This window comes from Dothidotthia symphoricarpi (genome assembly GCF_010015815.1).
Source record: "Dothidotthia symphoricarpi CBS 119687 unplaced genomic scaffold P153scaffold_5, whole genome shotgun sequence".
NCBI lineage: Eukaryota > Fungi > Ascomycota > Dothideomycetes > Pleosporales > Dothidotthiaceae > Dothidotthia > Dothidotthia symphoricarpi.
The window spans coordinates 789,264-807,218 of NW_022985012.1; the positions used below are offsets into that span (position 1 = coordinate 789,264).

A 17,955-nucleotide genomic window follows, 5' to 3' on the forward strand; every position below is an offset into this window, starting at 1 on the left:
GGCCTCGAACCCGCTCTTTCACTCTTTCTCCTCCATCTATAACACCCAGACAAGATGCATCATCCGAGCTCTCGGGAGTCAATGCGCCGTCTGAGTTACTACTAGCATTCCGACTTCGGTGGGTGTTGCTCTGCGTAAGAGAGACGACACGGGTTCGTCGTCGTCGTGGATGTGTATGAATACGTGGTTGCGCAGGAGGATTTTCCTTCCCCTGGAAGTAATTTACATCGCTGAAGTTGGTTGTGGAACGTTTTGCGGAGGGTGGCAGATCATTGTCATCCTCTTTCGTTTTTGTGTGTCTTGTAGATTTGTGTCGTCGGCGCGGCCTATGTGTCGATCGCACTGACATTGGCAGTGTCTCGTCATCCTCCTCTTTCTCATTTTCTGTGGGTTCGATGGACTTCCTCCGCCGGTGTGCACTTTTGCTGTGGTGAGTTCGGCCGGAAAGGCGCACCTGCTTTGACGGCAGTAGTATCAGATTACTCTTAGTCATGTTGTCCAAAAACTCGTTCTCCACACCTGAGGAATGATCGTGCGTTTCTATTGATAGTGATGGTGGTGGTACAGTAATGCTTGAACGGGACAGGCACGTCGTGGCTGGTGCGGTCTGAAGCGCTTCCACTTTCCCGATCTGCGGTCTCAACCTGGCGAACCTCTCAGGAAGCGGGTCCTTCGCATTCAGTTTCAGGAATCTCTCCACGAGTTGGTCTTGGTCTTGGTTGGCACTATTTTTTGGGGATGGCACCGGCTTCCTCTTGATTGGCTGTGTTTGCTGTGATACAGAACGCGGGATTTCGAATGGAATTTTAACGTCGGAAGGCTCTTGACGAATGATTGTGTCTTTGCTGTGGATTGTACTGGAGAAGGGGTGAGATGATACAATCCCTACCATCTTGCCTTCGATCGCGCCAGTCTCGTCACGGGGTGCTGACGTGGTCTGTCGCGTAGACATGTGGTTAGTCGCTCTTCCCGCTACTGCTGGAAACCCACTTGCCACGATGCGTGGAGATGACTCGGGCGACGAAACGGTGAGAAAAGTATCCAACGGAGTCTCCAGCGGCGCGTTACCGAGCGTTAGACGCTTTCTCAGGCGCAGCCTTGACGTCTTCTGGGGCCGAACCGGAAGTTCTGTAGGGAATGCGCTGGGTGTTTTGACTTGCCACACGTCTTGAGTCGGTGAACCTGCTAGTTGATGCGGTGCAGGTGAATAGACGAAGGAGGGTTTGCCATTGTCCACCACAGATGCTTCATCGTAGCTTTCAGCTCTGTACACTCCGTCAGGCTGCGAATAAGCTGAAACCTTGTCTACTTCAAGCTGAGGATAGACAATGAGAGGATAAGCATTTGATTTCGATTTCTTCAATCGGGAGAAGAATGTAAAGTTATGCATGGTGAACGTTTTTAATGAAAGGAAGCCAGAAGGGCAGAGCGAACATACCCTTCAATTCACGCAAGGCTGAGGCGTCTCTGCCTGAGTTGCATTCGTATCGGGCTCATTGGAAGATGCACCCATATCGATGCCGATATGGTGAGGAGATGGCTGCAGCCCCAGACGCGCGACATCTCCCAGCCAATGATTTGGAATCAGGCTGTCCACAGAACTCTGCCACCATGCACGTAGGCACAGATTGTTCTCAGGTTGAGACGCGATTTGACATGAGAGGTTCGGCATATACTTCCAGTCCGGAGCGCCTATTTCTCCGTGGTAACCCATCCCCATCCCCATCCCAATTTACAAAGAACTCCATGCTCCTCAAGAGCCCAAAAGCAGATCATGCAGGTCATTGTTACCCTTCAAGCACACACTACTTCAGCAACACAGACAAACTAGGACAATACTACAAGAAAATGCTAAGCCCTCGTCCTATCCACTGATCTGAGATTCATAACAAGCTTGTTCATTGGCACAGCCCAGGTCCATTTTCTCCATCTCAAACTCGATTTGGCATCGTCCCTACAGCGTGTGGTGGAGGAGGCGGCGCGCCGTCCCTCCTTTCACTCAAATCCCCAGTTGGCGACATCATCGTGTTCTGCTGAAGTATGCCGGTATTGAGTGGAGGTGGAGGTGTAGGATTGGGTGAGATACCAGATGCTGCATGATACCCTGTGTCGGTAAATCGGCCAGCGACTGGATTGTATACACCAGCTTGGGGAGCTGAGAGCGTGTACGTTTGCTGGAGCTCGTAGCTGTCTTCGTCTTCTGAAGACGAATAGTCGTATGTTTCCGCCCGACGTTGTCGCGCAACGTCGCCAGCGAAAGGGTTCGGAGCCGGCATCTGGTCTTGATATTTGTTCACCTTGGAAGACATTGTTGAATTGAGAGTGCCGGAGCGATGATAACTTGAATCCATGGTTTCGGTGCGGTAGTTACTCGATGCCAGTGTGTCACTACGATCCACCCCATATGGTTCTTCCTCGTTACGTCTTCGTTGCGAATTGGAGATTTGTTGACGGAAAACGTTTCCGCTATGCTCAGGCTCTCCAGGCACCGCAGTGACGGATGAGAACCCAGATGCAGCACCGCGTTCCTCGTCCGGTTTAGCCATGGATCGAAGCGGCTGTACATCTTCATCGATCATTATAGTGGGGGTAGGTGCTGGTGGAGGGGCTGGACCACGACCCCAGGCTCGGATTGGGTATGCGCGTCCCTTCCGCCAGGTCTCTGTTACTGGAGGAAAGTATTGTCGATATGAAGCCCAAGCCACAAGTATTCCGAGTATGCTGCCAAAAATGACGTCGAAGGGGTGATGGCGAGCGTCCATGATGCGGGTGCCAGCGATGACAGCGGCACCGAGGGTAGGAATCAAGACCACGAAGGCCCTCCAGACTTCGCCCTTTGCGTCCATGACGTGTAATTTCGCAGCGAGGTAAAGGGAAAGATAGAAACAACCAGCGAACGCAGCTACACAGGGTCAGACGGATTTCCAGCTGTGGAAATTGTACATACTACTGCTATGTCCAGAAGGGAAGCTCTTGAACCCGTCTTGCAGGATGTAATTGCTCGGCTGGTTGCACATGGCGACGGTAGCCAGGGTGAAGTTTGCGACGCCCCAATCAGCTGGCCAGTGGTCCTTCATGTTGCATCTAGAGTTTGTCAGTACACGCGCATCACAGGCTTCCCCGACATGACCTACCGGTCGATGACATCCGGTCGCGGCTTCCCAATGGCATTCTTAAGAGCACCTGTAACTGTAAAAGCAGCACCAACAGCCAAGCCCAAGCCCAGAATGCCGCAGTTCAGCTCCCACAAACGGTCCTTGAACCTGTATCTGCCACTCATACGCTTGAGGCCAGCCCTGCTCGCGGGCATAGGCGTTTGGTGTGAAAACAAGCCATCGATGACCAGGGTGTAAAAAGCAATGATGATAGCCGGAATGCCCACAACGTATACGCACAGCCAGGGGACGGGCACGCGCTCCTTCTTGGCGAACGGATAGTGCAGGGTATAGTTCTGGAGCGAGAAGGGCTGGTGGAACGGCTCGATCTTGTCGACGATAGAGAAGATTCCAATAAGGACACTGCGAGTCGTACTCGTTAGTCGGCTGCTGGGAAGGAGGTCGTGTGCTGCGGAAGGAGCGGTTGGACTCTTACACGATGATGAGGTAGTCGGCAACGTAGCTGCAGGTGTCAGTCGCAGGCATTTCAAAATGGGCATCAGGTTCTACGCACGAGAATATGACCTTCTTGGGGAGTCGCTTCTTCGAGAAGGGAAGGCGCTCTGGGAGCTTGTTTGATGTCCACTGGTCCATGGCGCACTACCACATCCGCACGCCCTCTAGGGCTTCCGACTGGGCTTCAAGCGTGATCGCGCTGGTTTTTATACCAGAGAGATGGGTGCACCAGACAGAAGAGGGGGCAGGTGAAGTCAATAGAGCTGTCCAACGTGGGTCGTCGATGTTTCGGCGGGAGTCTCAAGACAGGCGACTCTCCCAGCGAGACGCGCGACAGCAGAAAGGAGGCCAAAAGCAACAGCCGTGCCAGGTGGTATATAAAGGGCCGAGTTATTCAGGTGCCGTAGACATGCGCCATCAGCGATGGCAGTGAGGAGACACTACCTACTCAGCCACGAGCTGACACCCTTCACTGCTAACCCTGTTGATCGACAGCCTTGGCCCGCTCACTAGCGCCTGAACTTGCGCGTCAAACAAGCGGACATGACATGGGCTCGTAGCAAAGAATTGCATTTGTTTGACAAGCACCCGCTGCATGTTTGGCAATCTCAGCCTCTCTTCCCAGTAATGCGTTGCCGTGACGGGCATGCGATTCGCGAATTGGTTAGTGGCGCCCTTAGCGCATTGTAGCTGAGCAATCATCAACACCATGGCTGCCATCTATTTATGTGCAGTACCTGCCCGTCATTGGCCACACAGCCACTGAGAAACACAACGTCGGAAGCACCATGGCCAGGATCCTTGATTTGGTCAAGTTTACCAACCCGCGCTTCTATTTTCTCATCGGTGTGGCCTCTCTTGGTAGCCTGCTTTTTTCGAGCACTCTCAGATCAGACAGGCCTAGGATCGTTGCGTCTCCCTTGGAGACCATTCTACCACAACTGTCAGCAGAAGACACCAAGAAGCTGCCATATCCTCCAGATGCACTACCAGGCGCCAGAGATGTACAGTCACCATACGGCAGCATTCGAGTGTACGAGTGGGGGCCTGAGGATGGAGAGAGGATACTGCTCATCCATGGTATATCAACACCAAGCGTTGCGTTGACAGATTTGGCACACAAGCTCGTCAGCAAAGGATGTCGAGTGATGCTGTTTGGTGGGTAAACTCCATATGTTTCTCTTGTCTCGAAAGCAGTAACCATTGCTTATTATGCCAACTGCCAACATTTATTTCTTGAATCAACAACTCTTTATCTTCCTCTCCCACCATCGACCGTTTATCTACACCTCAGACAGTTTCATCATTCCAAATCACACCCTCTCGTTGCTAGTGTTCATCAGCCCACATCTGAACATACAGATGACTCGCGCCGAAACACCCAACAGTTACATACACTTACCATCCCACAGATCTCTTCGGCCGCGGCTACTCATCCGGCCCCTCTCCCTCAACCCACAACTACGACTCATGTCTCTACACCACCCAAATTCACCTCGTACTCTCATCCTCCGCCCTCTCCTGGTCCCGTAGCAACCCCTTCACAGTGATCGGGTACTCCCTTGGTGGGGCCCTCGCCTTAGACTTCACGTCCTACTTTCCGCACCTAGTCCATGCCCTGATCCTCCTCGCACCCGGTGGCCTGATCCGCCACTCACACACAACCTGGAAATCAAGGCTCCTCTACTCCACGCTCGGCATCATTCCCGAGTCCCTGACCGAGCGTCTCGTTGCGAAAAGATTATGGACGGGCCCTGAAACGGCCCGGACAATAGAACCAGAACCTGCCGGTGCAGTTGTTGAGAAAGCAGAGACGAAGCGGAGAGGAGATGCCGTCTATGCTTCTTCTCATCACAACCTTCTCCCCGGAAATGCGGCGAGCTCGGTGTCAGCGGTAGTGGACTGGCAGATACAACATCATGCTGGGTTCGTCCCGGCGTTCATCTCGTCGATTCGGTATGCGCCGGTTCATGGGGAACAGGGGCGGTGGAATGTTGTGCGCGAGAACATTGAAAACGGGGTAGGGGGGTTGAAGAAGGTATGGGTTGTGTTGGGGGAATCTGATCCGATTATCGTTGCTGAGGAGATTGTTGAGGATGCGACGAGTGCGCTGGGCGAGGAGAATGTGGGGGTCACGATCGTGAGCGGGGTGGGGCATGAGGTTGCGATTGAACGGGCGGAGGAAATCTTGGGCGTCGTTGGGAAAGCGTTGGGAAGGGAGGGTTGGTGATTTGGAACATGTGTAAGAACAAAGGGCGAGGGTGCAACGAAAGAGGAGGGGAAATATAGACTTTCTCTTCTTAGATAGATCGTTGTGCCTCTCAGATAGCTTGATTATGGATCTGAAACGGAAATGACAATAGGTAACGCAATTGGACTGAGTAACGATGATGCACCAGCTGATAAAAACGTATTCATGACACATCCAAACAATCGTGGATTCCAAGTCGTGACTTTTTCTCATGCACAATACTCCTCGAGCGACAATACGGCGGACTTTACACCGAATGTCAATCTTAGTCATGGCGACTCACAAGATGTCGTGCGCCAGACGTCACAGTGCGAAGGTGAAACCCGTCCGCAACTGTGCTTCCAGGAAGACCCGATCAGGATTGCAACGTTAACACAGTTGCGATCATGCTCAGTAAATCCCCTTCTCCATCATGTGGTACTCTTCCTCCTTTGTCCCAGTCTCTTGAATCGCTCTAATAGGAGCCACAACTAACAATCTATGTACGATCATATCCAACAGAATCCCCAATGATAAGCACCATGGTAAGTCCGTCAAGAGAACCGTACTTGTCCCCGAGCCTTCCACTACCCCAATGAGCAAGGCGATGAAGAGGCTTCCAAGGAGGAGAGCCTTTCGACGCATGTTGCCTGGATGTGTCTCATGGTAGGCTGCAACAGCAAGAGCCAGTATGAGCCAGCTAACAAGCAAGGTAGACGGCGACGGCCGCCTTAACATTTCGGGGATTCGAAGTCGCGTTTGGTGAAGAGCCGAGTCTCCAATATGCTAGTAAAGCAGAATTAGTACGTTGAGTAACTTTCTATCTTTCTTTCTTGGGGCAGAGACTTACAGTTGCCCAGTTGACGAACTTCCGGAGTATTGGCTCCGTTGCCCATACATCATGCCAACAGTAGTGAACTACTTTTCTACACGTATCTACAAGAGTTCCAGTGTCCTTCTCTTGGTTCTCACAACTCTGCACTAAATTCGCAGAGGTGTGGTTCGATCTATGACCCCCCAAATTTCCAGGTAGTTTAGTAGAACCTTCAAGTATCTCTTCACAGACTTGAATCATATGCTTCAAGCTATTGTTGTCTGCTCTCCAATTCAATGAGCGCGTCAGCTCCCATTCATTTCTGATTGCGCGCTCGATATCGTATCCAGCAGAAACAATGGAACTGGTCAGGCTGAGAAGCAGCGACACCCCAGCGATTGAATTGGCGACAGGATCGGCCATGATTCCGCTATAGCCTTGCTCACATATTCGTCAGTTAGATATCGACCTCAGAAAGCACATAGGCATCCCAGGAAGGACATACTGAGCGGTTTTCAGACGGGAACCAAATCCGGGTCGAAATTGTTCCTCAGGAGTCAAGGTGAACGGGAGCCGGGCCATATAGACAACAGTCTGTGACAAAAATCAAGGATGTGGTTGCTGCGGCTGAACATGTGGCGTGTGACGTGTTGCAGCACCGCCTCCACCACATGCTGGGCGCAACTGCTTTATCCCGCATCCCTAAGGTCTTCTCACATCTTTTTTCAAACCGGTCGAACGGTAATACTGTTATAGCTCTCCAATTTTTAAATGCCAGGAGAGCTGTGAATATAGTTTATTCTTCTATCTCCCGCTTCTCTCGAGACAAGTTACAGCCTCGTGCAAGATCCATTTCAACCGGTCAAAACACACTCACTGTACGTGCTTGTGTTCCTGACTTGACTGCTACCTAACTACTTTCTATACCTGAGACTTCTTCTTGCTGACCCTGACTGAGCTAGGCTGAGTACATTCAATCAACCCGAAGGCATCAAACCGCACCCTCTGCTCAGCCTCACTGCAGCTATGCAAACCGATGAAACCCTGGATCCCTCAAGAAGACTTCAGCCCTGTACAACCGAAGTACAGAAATGGGGCTCAGAAACACCAGCTTCTTCCTTTAGTCAGACTAGAATCCGACTTTCCGACAGGTCAGAGTCTCGTTCGGCATCTCAAGGGGAGCTAGCTGTAGAGGCAAAGGCTATCTACGCTGGGTTAACCATGGTCGATGCCAAATGCATCTATATCGACAGAGCATTGACAACACACACAGCCAAGAATACCGAAAGAAAAAATCGACAAGCCCTTCTCGCATTACAACGTACACTCCTGAATGGATATCATGAATTATACCTCTCGCTCCTCGCGCTCCAGTCGATTGCCATCAAAGACCTGTTGCCTTTCCGAGCCTCTTCTTTCCTGGATCTCCTCCGGCAACGGCTACCATATTCAGTGAAGCACACCGTCCCATCCATTCGCTTCGCTTCGATTCACACTCGCCTTGCCTACCTTCGCAACACTTTCTCCAAAAAGAGCCGAAGAACCAGCGGACGAAGTCAGTTCTGTAACATAGCATCACTCGTTTATTTGACGAACCTACCATCGGTATCCGCTGCGGCACCCGTCCAGGATTCCGGACCGATGCTGGTAGATGATACCCCATTTGACTATGTAATGTACGGTCTGATGATGCTGTACCTGTGTATGGCATGGTACATTGGCGCAAGGTCCAGGATGTATTCTTTCACCATCATGCTCCTCTTCGCCGTTCTCTGGGTAATCACGATTGGCGATACATTTTCAACCAACATCCGCAAAACGTGAGTTCTACTGCATATCTCTCTTGTCTGGATACTAAACTGCTCCCAGGGTGCTGAGAATATGGGCCGTCACACAATTCCACGTGGTTGTGCAAGACTGCCTCGAAGCTACCGACCAGAAGCTGTAAGTACCCAGAGATCAAGTCTTTGTTGGTTAATATATACTTACTGGTATCCAGTCACGTCTTCAAGTTCCTTGGCCTATCAGCTCTCTTTGAAGCTGTAGGTATGAGCCTACAGCAGTTTTCTAAAAGAAGTCTCCTCGACTCCTTTCCCCCGAGCCTAGCACTCGCAGCCTTTATACATTGGGCTCTGCCGCAGCCCGACAGGTCTGTCCTGCGACCGGATCTTGAGGACGGCGGAGCGGCGGCTTCCGACGTAAATAATCACACTTTGAACGATCTGTCGCCGTCGAACGGGTCGGGCCCTGGCGTGCGACGTTCTCAAAACGTCATCATAAACCCTGGTGACCGTCCAAGTCACCACACCTCTGCTACCACAAGAGACACCCTCCCAGATCCGGCTCAATTCGCGTCAACTGATCATTTCGATCTCGAGTCTCTCCGGAGTGACCGGAGCCATGTTCCAAACAGGATCTGATTTCACCAACGCACAAGTCTGCCTATCGCGCTGTCCTCGACGCATCGCCATTACTCACGATCCATCTTCCCGACATTTTCCTAGTCATTTCATAAGCAGACATCGCAGTGCACTACGCACAATTTTGACACTCTACACACACCTCAACGAGGCTATACCTGTATCTCTCTCTCTTTCCATTTACATCTCTTTATCTGTTCTCACAAACAGCGCTAGGGCGTTTGACATACGATGATTGTGACCACCAACCCCTATGGTTGAGGTAGGACCGCATCGTGGCGTATCGGGGTTTATTGAATATAACGATTTATGGAATACATTCTAATCCCAACGTTTTTTTTTACAAGCTGGGAGCTCGGGTTCCAATGTACTGCGTAGTCTGGCTGTAGAAATCGATATCGAGACTATGTAAATATGGGTGAAGGATGGATGGTCTTGCGGACTTCTCCTCCATCTCATGAACGCGTGCATCTGAAAATAGCCTCCCATGTTGGTCGTTGCGTTGAATTCGGCGCTGCAGTTATGTCGGTCAATTTACATGAGCCAACGAACAGGGCGATATGCCGGCATCAACATTGCGCGAAGTAGGGTGTGGGGGCAATGACTGACGTGACACCACGAGAACTCCTTGCAGGATCTCGACAAGAGAAATAGTCAAGCCAAAGGAGGAATAACAACATCATTCCACTCGATGAGTCCCACCCGATCCTTCAAAGCTCAAGAGTGTGAATCACGCCCGCAGGCAGATGAATAAATTGTTCGTAGAGAACTAAAATGCTAACATGAAACGCCCAAAGTGATGAGGAATACCCCCCACTAGAATACACCATCATGTCATACCATATCATGAAACGCAGCCTCTCTCTCTGATCCTCTCTGATCCTCCCCTCAGTTTCCTATGGACAAACAAGCCCAACACAGCGATCAGCACCCACCGACTCCCACAGCGAACCATCATCTACACACGCTGGCTCCTGAACGGCTCGTAGGCGGTGCCGCTCTGGCCATGGCCTGAGGGCGCAAACCCGCTGTGCTGCTGTTGCTGCTGGTGGGGGAAAGCGGGGCTAGCGACCCTCTCGTACGTGTATGGTGTCTTCTCGACGACGACCTTCTTGCCCGACTTACCCGACTGGCCCGAGCAGCAGCACATGGACGCGAGCCAGAAGAGGCCGGAGCCGACGGAGAAGGCGACGCCGATCCAGAGGACGGACATCATCTGTTTGCCCATGGAGGCGTCGATGTTGTAGGGCTCGAGCACGGAGTGGAAGACGCCGACGAGTGCGCCGTAGATGGCCGATGCAGTTATGGCGCCGCCGAGGACGAAGATGGTTTGGGCCTGGTGGGTGTTGGTTAGTTGGGTGCGTAGAGAAGGGAAATATTATGTGGGACTTACGGTGGAGATGATGCCCACGACGAAGCTACCCCAGCGGCTGAAGATAGCGAAGAAGCCGATGACGAATTCGGCGGCCGTCAGACACACGGCGATGATGAAGGACCAGACCATCCAGCCAGCAACCTTCTGGTACGCATCGAGGCCCTTCTGCAGGTCGTCGCCAAGCACCTTTTGCGCGCTGGTGCCATTCAGTCCCCACACGTCGATGGGGTTGAACCAGAAGGTTGACTTGCTGGAGGAGCAGTAATCGATGGTCTCCTTGCCGTCCTTGTCCTTTGTGCCTGTGCAGTAGCTCCACAGACCGACCTGGTAGAAGTCCTTCATGTCCTTGGAAGAAGCAGCGCCCTGGAGGGCGTTGAGCAAGTCGTTGTCGATCTCCATGTTCGTCGCATTCTCAACCTTGTCGACGATACTGTCCGGATCTGCGGTAAAGCCGCTTGTGTCTGCCTGTGCTTGTTGTTAGAAACCTATGCGTAAGCAGAGGCATGTTTGGGGGCCAAAACATACCTTGAAGAAGTACAAGTCGCGCCCCAACACGGTGCTTGGAGCCTTGTTTCCGCTGCTACCAAGTTGACCGACCATAACAACGAGCAGGCAAACCAACGACAGGAGCGTCAGAACCATAGGCGTGAAGATGCACGCAAAGCGCCCGAGTTTCCCCATGGCTGCGGTGTTGTGTTGCGGGGTGTGAAGGCTGAGCCTGGTGAGGTCGTGAGTATCTCGGTCTTGACAATGACGCAACACGATATTAATCCCGTCAAGAAACCCAGAACAGGCAAACTGAGCAAGTAGATGAGGGGAACACCGAGGCGAGGGCCGGCGCAGGCTTTTGTACAATCAAGGCGACAGCGAGCTGAGAGGCACAGGCACACTACTGGGGCTGTGAAGTCTGTGCTTTGCGGGAAAGTCGTCGCTTTGACTGGTTCGACAGTGTGCTTATGGAGACGGCGGCATGTCTAGCGACCATCAGCCTCACAGGGCTGCTGATGACTATGCTGCATGGGGTATGGATCGCACTGCGCAACTCGATGGCGGTGCTGGATGTTGGAGCTGGGCTGGGGTCTTTTGTGCTGTCCAACTTGGCAGCGCAGAGATCCTGCTGAAGCCTGTCACCGCGAGCACAGGCTTGACAATCGGCTTCGTTCCTCTACGCAGAACTCCAGCCCACCATATTATCTTTGCGACAGCAGTGCCACAGCATCATCGACCGCGCTCCAGAGAGGCGCGACTCGTGGAACTGCGGGAAGTGCTCGAGAATCAACGTTGATCAGCTTCCGTGCTCCCACCCTCAGCACGGCCAGCCTCTGCCAACAACAGCCTCCCACATTCGTCATCGCACCGCCTTGCACAACCCATTCTCGGCATACCGAATCACTCATCATCCTTCTCATCACCGCCTATAGCTGTCCGAAACACCCATCCCATATCCAATCTTACATCCCGTCTAAGGCCAGCCGGATCGCGCAGTCTATCCAGTAAGCCTCCTCTATATATAGCCACGCTTTGACCCAGGATTGGAAAAAGAGCGGCCCGTTGAAGAAGGCTGAGGCGTGGTCTGTGCAAAACACTCGTGCCTTTGTCAATTTCTCCGCCTCCATTTGAGAGTGGAACAAATATTTGATCTGTGTCATCTTTGTTTTTCCAACGTGTGATGAAGCTGTGATGGATTTATCGTGCGGTGAAATGGGGTAGGGTGTGCTTGGCACCCATGTGCTTGAAAATGTGGACTACACGAAAACAACGCGCATTGGTAAAGGACCTGTGGACCTTATGGGCATCGGGCAATATATGTGTGTATCTACTCCATACCTTCATGTAGTTCCAACATGATCATAGATAATGGCTTCAGCGCAAGGAGTAAAGATATTCCCAAAATGTGCTGCTCCTTCTCCATTGCTGACGTGATCTGCGACAAGCGTATTCTGCCACGCGTCAATCTCAAACAATTCGCCATATTCTCTATCAGATCATCGCCCAGACATCACGCACGCAGCAAGGATCTGATCAATGACAAATTGTGTAATGGTAAGGCATCGCCAAACTCTCTAAGTTTGATTTTCTATCTGCATCCATCCTCGCGGCCTGACCTGCGTTGGCCAAAGACGCGCGTCCAGCCCCTCGTACCCAAACCACTCACGCGCATTGCGGAACGCCTTGACCCAAGTCTACAAACAACACAAAGCTGAAATGGACCAGCATTACAAACATGCCAAAAACCCCTAGATTGAAGAGCCGTCACGTCGTGCGTGAATTCCAGGTGGTCGTGCAAGGTCAACTCGAAGAAATGACATAAGAGATAAACATCCGTCGTAACCTAAAAGTGCAAATGGTATAGAAAGTGCGCAAAACCCTGCACATATGAAGACGAAGAAGAAGAAAAAGAAAAAAAAAGCGACAAGTAGTAAACACAAATGTCAATGAAACTTCCGCCTTGGGAAGGTTGCCAGAATGTTACAAAACAGGCATGAACGATAGGAAAACCCTCCAGTGAGGATGGTACAGACATTAGACGTTACGCACTGATGTCTTGGATGATGCCGCCGGGAACGCCGTCGCGAAAAATGCGAGTGAGTCGCTGAAGCCCGGATTCTATGGTTACAGGAACAAGGGTCGCAAGGCCGATGTTGGGAGAGTGGTGACCTGAACTCTGACTAGGCCTACGTGCATAGGTGCGGGAGTGCTGGGCACCATCGATCTGGTCCGACTTGTTGCAAGTCGGACGAGATGAGTGCAAATGCAAACGCCGAATGGATGGAAGAAAGGGGAGATGGCAACGTTGTCATCTCAATGTGGGTGTTGGTTTCGAGGATCTTGGTTGGGCTGGCCTCGTGCACCCTCACCTCGTGATCGTATCCATTGAGCGTTACCACTAGTACGGCCTTCCAGTGCCTTCAGGGTGTCTGGGTCGGGTTGGCGTTGGGTGATTTGTCCATTGACAATGTCTTCAGGTTTGAGCTTGCTGACGTTGTATGCAATAGATGAGATGAGGTAGCTACTCAGTTCCTTGAGTTCCCGCATGTCCTCTCCATTCAGGCGGTATTTGTCTTGTTTTGGCATGTTGTTTCGTCGTGTGCTGCGGATCTCGTCCATGATGTGGAGCAGGACGGATTCTGGAACACGATTGCGCTCGGCAGCGTGCTTGGAGTCGCGGACGTATCGTCGAGTGACGTCCATGGCACCGTCAGCAGAGAAAGCAATGCAATAGGAGAGCTTCTTGCCCCAGCCTAAAGGAGGGATTAGTCAATGACACAGACGGTGACAGGAGGAGCGACGTACCATCAGTGTATAACCGGGGCTTGTCCCAGGCCTCTTCGCAGGCGTCTACGTGGACCCAACGTTTTCGGTGTGCGGAGTAGACCTCAGTCCAGACGTGGTCCTCGGCATTCCAGACCCAGCGTACTCTTGACCCAATAGCACGGCAGAGCATGCTGAAGCAGTTTGCCCATTCGCCGCATCGGCCCTTTCGAGTCTGCAGAAGAACGAATGCGTCGTTGTATCGAGGGAATCGCTCGTAGTTTTGGCAGGCTTGGTGCGAGCACTTGTAGGCCTCGACCTGGTTGGCGCCGCGTGCTTGTTCGTCGGGTAGTGGGGCAGTGATGCCAACAGCGACAGTGGGCGAGTAGCAGCGCGAGCATGGGGGGTTGTTGACCCACGAGAAGAAGGAGCGCTTGAACCATCGCAGGAGGGCTCGAACGACACAGTCCTGGTAGCCCCAGGCGGCCTTCTTCCCCGATCCCAGGCTTTCGGCCTCTGCCTGCAGAATCTGGCTCTCCTCCTCAGCCTCGCCGTAGATCTGCTGCAACGGGACGACTCGCAGGGCTTCGTCGAGCAGGCCGGGGTTTTCCCACCGCAGGGGCATGCTGGACAGCGAGTGCAGCATGTTCTTGAAGCGCATGGAGCGGGCGTCGACGGGCGGTTCGGGGTGCAGTGGGATGTTCTTGACGTACGAGGGCGGGGCGGCGTGGACGGGCGGCGGCTGCGGGGTGCCAAAGTCTCGTGGCGATGGCGAGGCCGAGCGCGTTGTGCTGAGGTCGTTCATTCGCTTGGAGCTGAGCACCTGGCGAAAGCGCTCGGTGAGGTCGTGTGCGAGCTTGTCCGAGTCGGCCCGGGCGGCGCCGTGTGAGTGCTCCATGGCGGGCGGTCGCGGTCGTGGTGGTTGGCGTGTGGTGTCGTGGTGGAAGGGAGTCGTGGTGGAAGGTGCGAGGCGAAGGAGTCGTCTGGTGTTGTAAGTCGTCCGATGTGCACAGCCCCAGCTATGATGAGCGACTGCGGGCGCAGCAGCGACAGCAGGCCAGACGGGTATTTGGGCGGCGACGGAAACGGGGTCCCAAGGGCGGGCAGCGTCTACAGAGCGCAGGTCGACTCGTCGTGAACAATGGCTGGCCAGATTAACGCGTTGATGGTGAGGGCGAGCGAGGGTGCAGGGCATGATGAGGGCGGGATGGGGGCAAGAGCGTCCTGGCCCGCTTGTCCGCATTCGGGAGGGCCGCGTAAGGAAACTACGAAGCGTCGTGTCTGCCCTCGTAGCGCGACTCACGCCCGTCTTTGCCACGGCCTCACATGGCCGGGACAGGCACCGTCTCGTGATGCTCGCTGCTGCAACCGGCGCCCAAGAAGACACATCAAGAGGCCAAGCACCGCAGCGTCGTCGACACGCACTGCGTCCGCGTCCTGGTGCGCCTGCTCGTTCGGGCGTGCCTGCCTCTGCAACCTGCAACGCGCTACCTAATCCTTGGCCCGGGGCCTCGCACCAACGATTGCGTACCTTCTAGCTCCATCTCCGGCCAGGTAACGTGTTAACGACCCCAACACACGCAAGCCATCTGAGAGCAAATTTGCTTGGCGCAACGCGTTCGCTGCGAATACTACCGAAGCGGTTGCCCGTCCCCATCCTATTTCGCGTGTTTGTCTTCTTGAAATATTGCTTAGATAGTCGTGTTGTGTCGTGTCAACCAACCAACCACGAATGCCAGTCACTGTCAGTCACGCCCGTCGCGGCCCGTCACTGCCAATCTCGAGACCCTGTCCTTTGCAAACTGATTCCCAACCGATCGCCTGTCTGCCAACACAAAAGATCGGAAACTCTATCGCACGGAAAAGAACGCTGATCCGAGCGGACGAACGACAGACGAGTCAGCATCGTCTTCTGCGTGCCCAGGAACCCTCTGCGCTTCCCTCCGACCAGGAAAATCCCGCCCGTCCACGTGTGATACCGCCGCAGGAAGACGCGTCCATACGCCCACACGTTCACATGTCACGTCACCAACTGCCGATCTAGGTCCTCGTCGCAACACCAACAACACGGGGGACGCTAAATACACCGCTGCAGTTTGAATGTCGAGCATTTGAACATTAATCATCGGAACTTGACTGTATTCTACTTGGTCATGGAAGCAATCCCCAAAGACAAAAGGAAGTGGTATCTCGCGAGTGTAAAGCAAAAATCCCCCCCTCCAATGCAATGCTGAAAGAAAAAATGCCATCGTGATGTCGTACATGGTTTGCTGTTTGCAAGCATTGCTGCACTATATCGGACAGATCGGGTCCAACAAGAGAGGCTACCGCGTCAGTGATACCTCAATGGCGATCCTCTTTCACGCCATGTCGATGCTCACGATGCTCCGATCTCTCATTCCTCACCTCAAACTCCTCTGTTCTCATAATCGTAGTACCCGCCTCTGTATCCGCGCTCGATCGTGTCCTTCCCCAAGACCACAAACTCTTAGATTCAGCCCCAGGACGCGCTTCCTCCTCGGTCTCTAATATGACGTCCTGGCTGCTGCGGTAGGGTTCAGAATTTTCGCGCTCGGGCCTGTGGCTTAAGATGCCCCGTTCCACGTCATCCCACGGATTCCATGGCTTCATTTCATAACTTTTACCCCTGTCTTGGGATAGTTCTGGCGCACTGCTAACCACGCCAGACCTTCTTTTCGAGGACAGGACAGAAGCGAGTGGTATGGATATGGAGCCTTGGGTCGTGACGTTGGAGGAGAGTGTCGAGGCTAGTTTGGAGTTCTTGGAGAAACTTCGAGACGAGCATGTTGTGGGTTCCTTGCATCTCGCGGAGGATCGTTCTGTGGGCTTGTTGTATATCGGTACGATATTTGGTGATAAAGATCCTGGTGGACTAAAAGAAATCCTTGCTAGCAGAGGGCGGAGAGCTGGCGCCGATGCGCAGATCTGGTCTGCGTGTTAGTTTATCCTGGTAATTGGCTATTGTTGCTTGACTTACCACTCCCAAATCAACCTCGACGGCTGCAGCTATCCAGAGCGGATAAGCGTACCACGTCGTGTCATCCTCTACCATTAAGCTTTTGTAAATGTACCATGTGCGAATGATTCCAGCAATAGTCACAATCACCCCTAGAGCGAAGAGAAAGGCGGCTCCGAAGCGTTGGCGAAGCGGCATGTGTAACTAAAAGTTTGTCAGTGTCATGTCTCAGACGTATACTAAATGACGACGTACTCCCATGATTACTGGGATGGGTGTCACAGCAGTCACGAAATCAGCCACTGTGCTGATGATGCCACAAACGAGCGTGGCAATGCCTTCGTCCAAACAACTGTCCGCTGGTGCGTCCAACTTCCAATAATTCTCAATCGGCGTACACAAGAATATCGCAATCTGCAATTCAAGTCAGCAGGTGTCCTCGAATCCAGCACGTAACTGGGCTTCTCCTTACAAAGGTGTAAGACACAAAGATAGCCAAACTGTATGCTACATTTGCATGTACAATCCACTTGAACCAAGTCATGCCCGAGTCTTGAACCAGTCGATAATACAGACAATGCAGAGATAAACGCGTAAAAGTGGCTGCTGCCGTAAACACGATCTTGGCCGCCATTGCAATCTTGGACGTGGGTTCGAGTTTGTAGAACTCGATGTCGTAGACATGTCTATCCCAACCATAACTTTGGTTTGCGACAAGAACGACGGCAGTCAAGCCGATTGTAAAGAACTACTTCGTTACATGTTGTCAGATGGTGTCCTGTGTCGTTGCAAACGGTTACGGTGGCTTACCAAAGCGAGCAGAATGAAGACGTCGTCGATTCCCAACCATCTTTTTATAACTAAACGTGTGTACAAACGCAACGCGACAACTATGATAGTGAGACTGATAAAGATGGAGTTGACAATGAGTAGCGCATCGCCGCGAGTCTCGGGGTTGACGTAGTTGGGGTTGGGCCAAGTGAGAATCACGGCAATAGGTGGTAAACGCATCCTGAAGATCTATGGAGGAGCACCTGCCCAAAGCAGAAAGAGAGACATGCGTGACATTTGAACAGAAGGCTGAAAGGACGACATTTGAGATAACTGATCGTTCATAAGACTATGAATGGATCTACTTGGCTCATTAATGAGACGCTTGGGGTGCTCTAGCACGTAACCGGCATATGTACAAGGAGTTTATTTCGTTTGGGACTAGTGAGAGTCGCCAAAATCTGCTGATGCCATTTTGCAACGGGAACTATTAAGCCGTTAGCAG

At 52.6% G+C, this 17,955-nt stretch overlaps 7 protein-coding genes across 7 annotated transcripts; 2 read left to right on the top strand and 5 right to left on the bottom strand.

The window, feature by feature from the left end:
* Positions 1–1,931: 1,931 nt before the first annotated feature.
* On the bottom strand, positions 1,932–3,749 carry P153DRAFT_284962 (lipid phosphate phosphatase-like protein 1; the record flags this gene model as incomplete). Its single annotated transcript, XM_033663355.1, has 5 exons — positions 1,932–2,902; positions 2,948–3,084; positions 3,135–3,518; positions 3,592–3,618; positions 3,670–3,749. 5 exons carry the CDS (start codon positions 3,747–3,749, stop codon positions 1,932–1,934), a joined length of 1,599 nt encoding a protein of 532 aa, XP_033526519.1.
* A 575-nt stretch (positions 3,750–4,324) lies between these two features.
* On the top strand, positions 4,325–5,977 carry P153DRAFT_364562 (alpha/beta-hydrolase). The gene is made up of 2 exons (XM_033667633.1): positions 4,325–4,769; positions 5,024–5,977. Exons 1-2 carry the CDS (start codon positions 4,400–4,402, stop codon positions 5,839–5,841), a joined length of 1,188 nt encoding a protein of 395 aa, XP_033526520.1. The 5' UTR covers positions 4,325–4,399; the 3' UTR covers positions 5,842–5,977.
* A 275-nt stretch (positions 5,978–6,252) lies between these two features.
* P153DRAFT_354780 (uncharacterized protein) lies at positions 6,253–7,078 on the bottom strand (the record flags this gene model as incomplete). The annotated part of the gene is made up of 2 exons (XM_033666525.1): positions 6,253–6,627; positions 6,692–7,078. 2 exons carry the CDS (start codon positions 7,076–7,078, stop codon positions 6,253–6,255), a joined length of 762 nt encoding a protein of 253 aa, XP_033526521.1.
* Positions 7,079–8,329: 1,251 nt separating this feature from the next.
* Positions 8,330–9,075, top strand: P153DRAFT_354781 (uncharacterized protein; the record flags this gene model as incomplete). Its single annotated transcript, XM_033666526.1, has 3 exons — positions 8,330–8,475; positions 8,525–8,599; positions 8,655–9,075. The coding sequence occupies 3 exons, from the start codon at positions 8,330–8,332 to the stop codon at positions 9,073–9,075; spliced, it is 642 nt and encodes a 213-aa protein (XP_033526522.1).
* A 958-nt stretch (positions 9,076–10,033) lies between these two features.
* P153DRAFT_285553 (integral membrane protein-like protein) lies at positions 10,034–11,131 on the bottom strand (the record flags this gene model as incomplete). Its single annotated transcript, XM_033663405.1, has 3 exons — positions 10,034–10,411; positions 10,469–10,915; positions 10,976–11,131. 3 exons carry the CDS (start codon positions 11,129–11,131, stop codon positions 10,034–10,036), a joined length of 981 nt encoding a protein of 326 aa, XP_033526523.1.
* A 2,121-nt stretch (positions 11,132–13,252) lies between these two features.
* Positions 13,253–14,600, bottom strand: P153DRAFT_285509 (uncharacterized protein; the record flags this gene model as incomplete). The annotated part of the gene is made up of 2 exons (XM_033663403.1): positions 13,253–13,692; positions 13,745–14,600. The coding sequence occupies 2 exons, from the start codon at positions 14,598–14,600 to the stop codon at positions 13,253–13,255; spliced, it is 1,296 nt and encodes a 431-aa protein (XP_033526524.1).
* Positions 14,601–16,045: 1,445 nt separating this feature from the next.
* On the bottom strand, positions 16,046–17,690 carry P153DRAFT_383028 (uncharacterized protein; the record flags this gene model as incomplete). Its single annotated transcript, XM_033670197.1, has 5 exons — positions 16,046–16,648; positions 16,701–16,883; positions 16,935–17,093; positions 17,152–17,427; positions 17,490–17,690. 5 exons carry the CDS (start codon positions 17,688–17,690, stop codon positions 16,046–16,048), a joined length of 1,422 nt encoding a protein of 473 aa, XP_033526525.1.
* Positions 17,691–17,955: the final 265 nt, after the last annotated feature.

Bases quoted from the DNA above. Each gene is read 5' to 3' on its own strand.
- P153DRAFT_364562 (XM_033667633.1), top strand. From the start codon at position 4,400: ATGGCCAGGATCCTTGATTTGGTCAAGTTTACCAACCCGCGCTTCTAT. The intron at 4,770-5,023 runs GTGGGTAAACTC...ACCATCCCACAG, and splicing joins ATGTCGAGTGATGCTGTTTG to ATCTCTTCGGCCGCGGCTAC.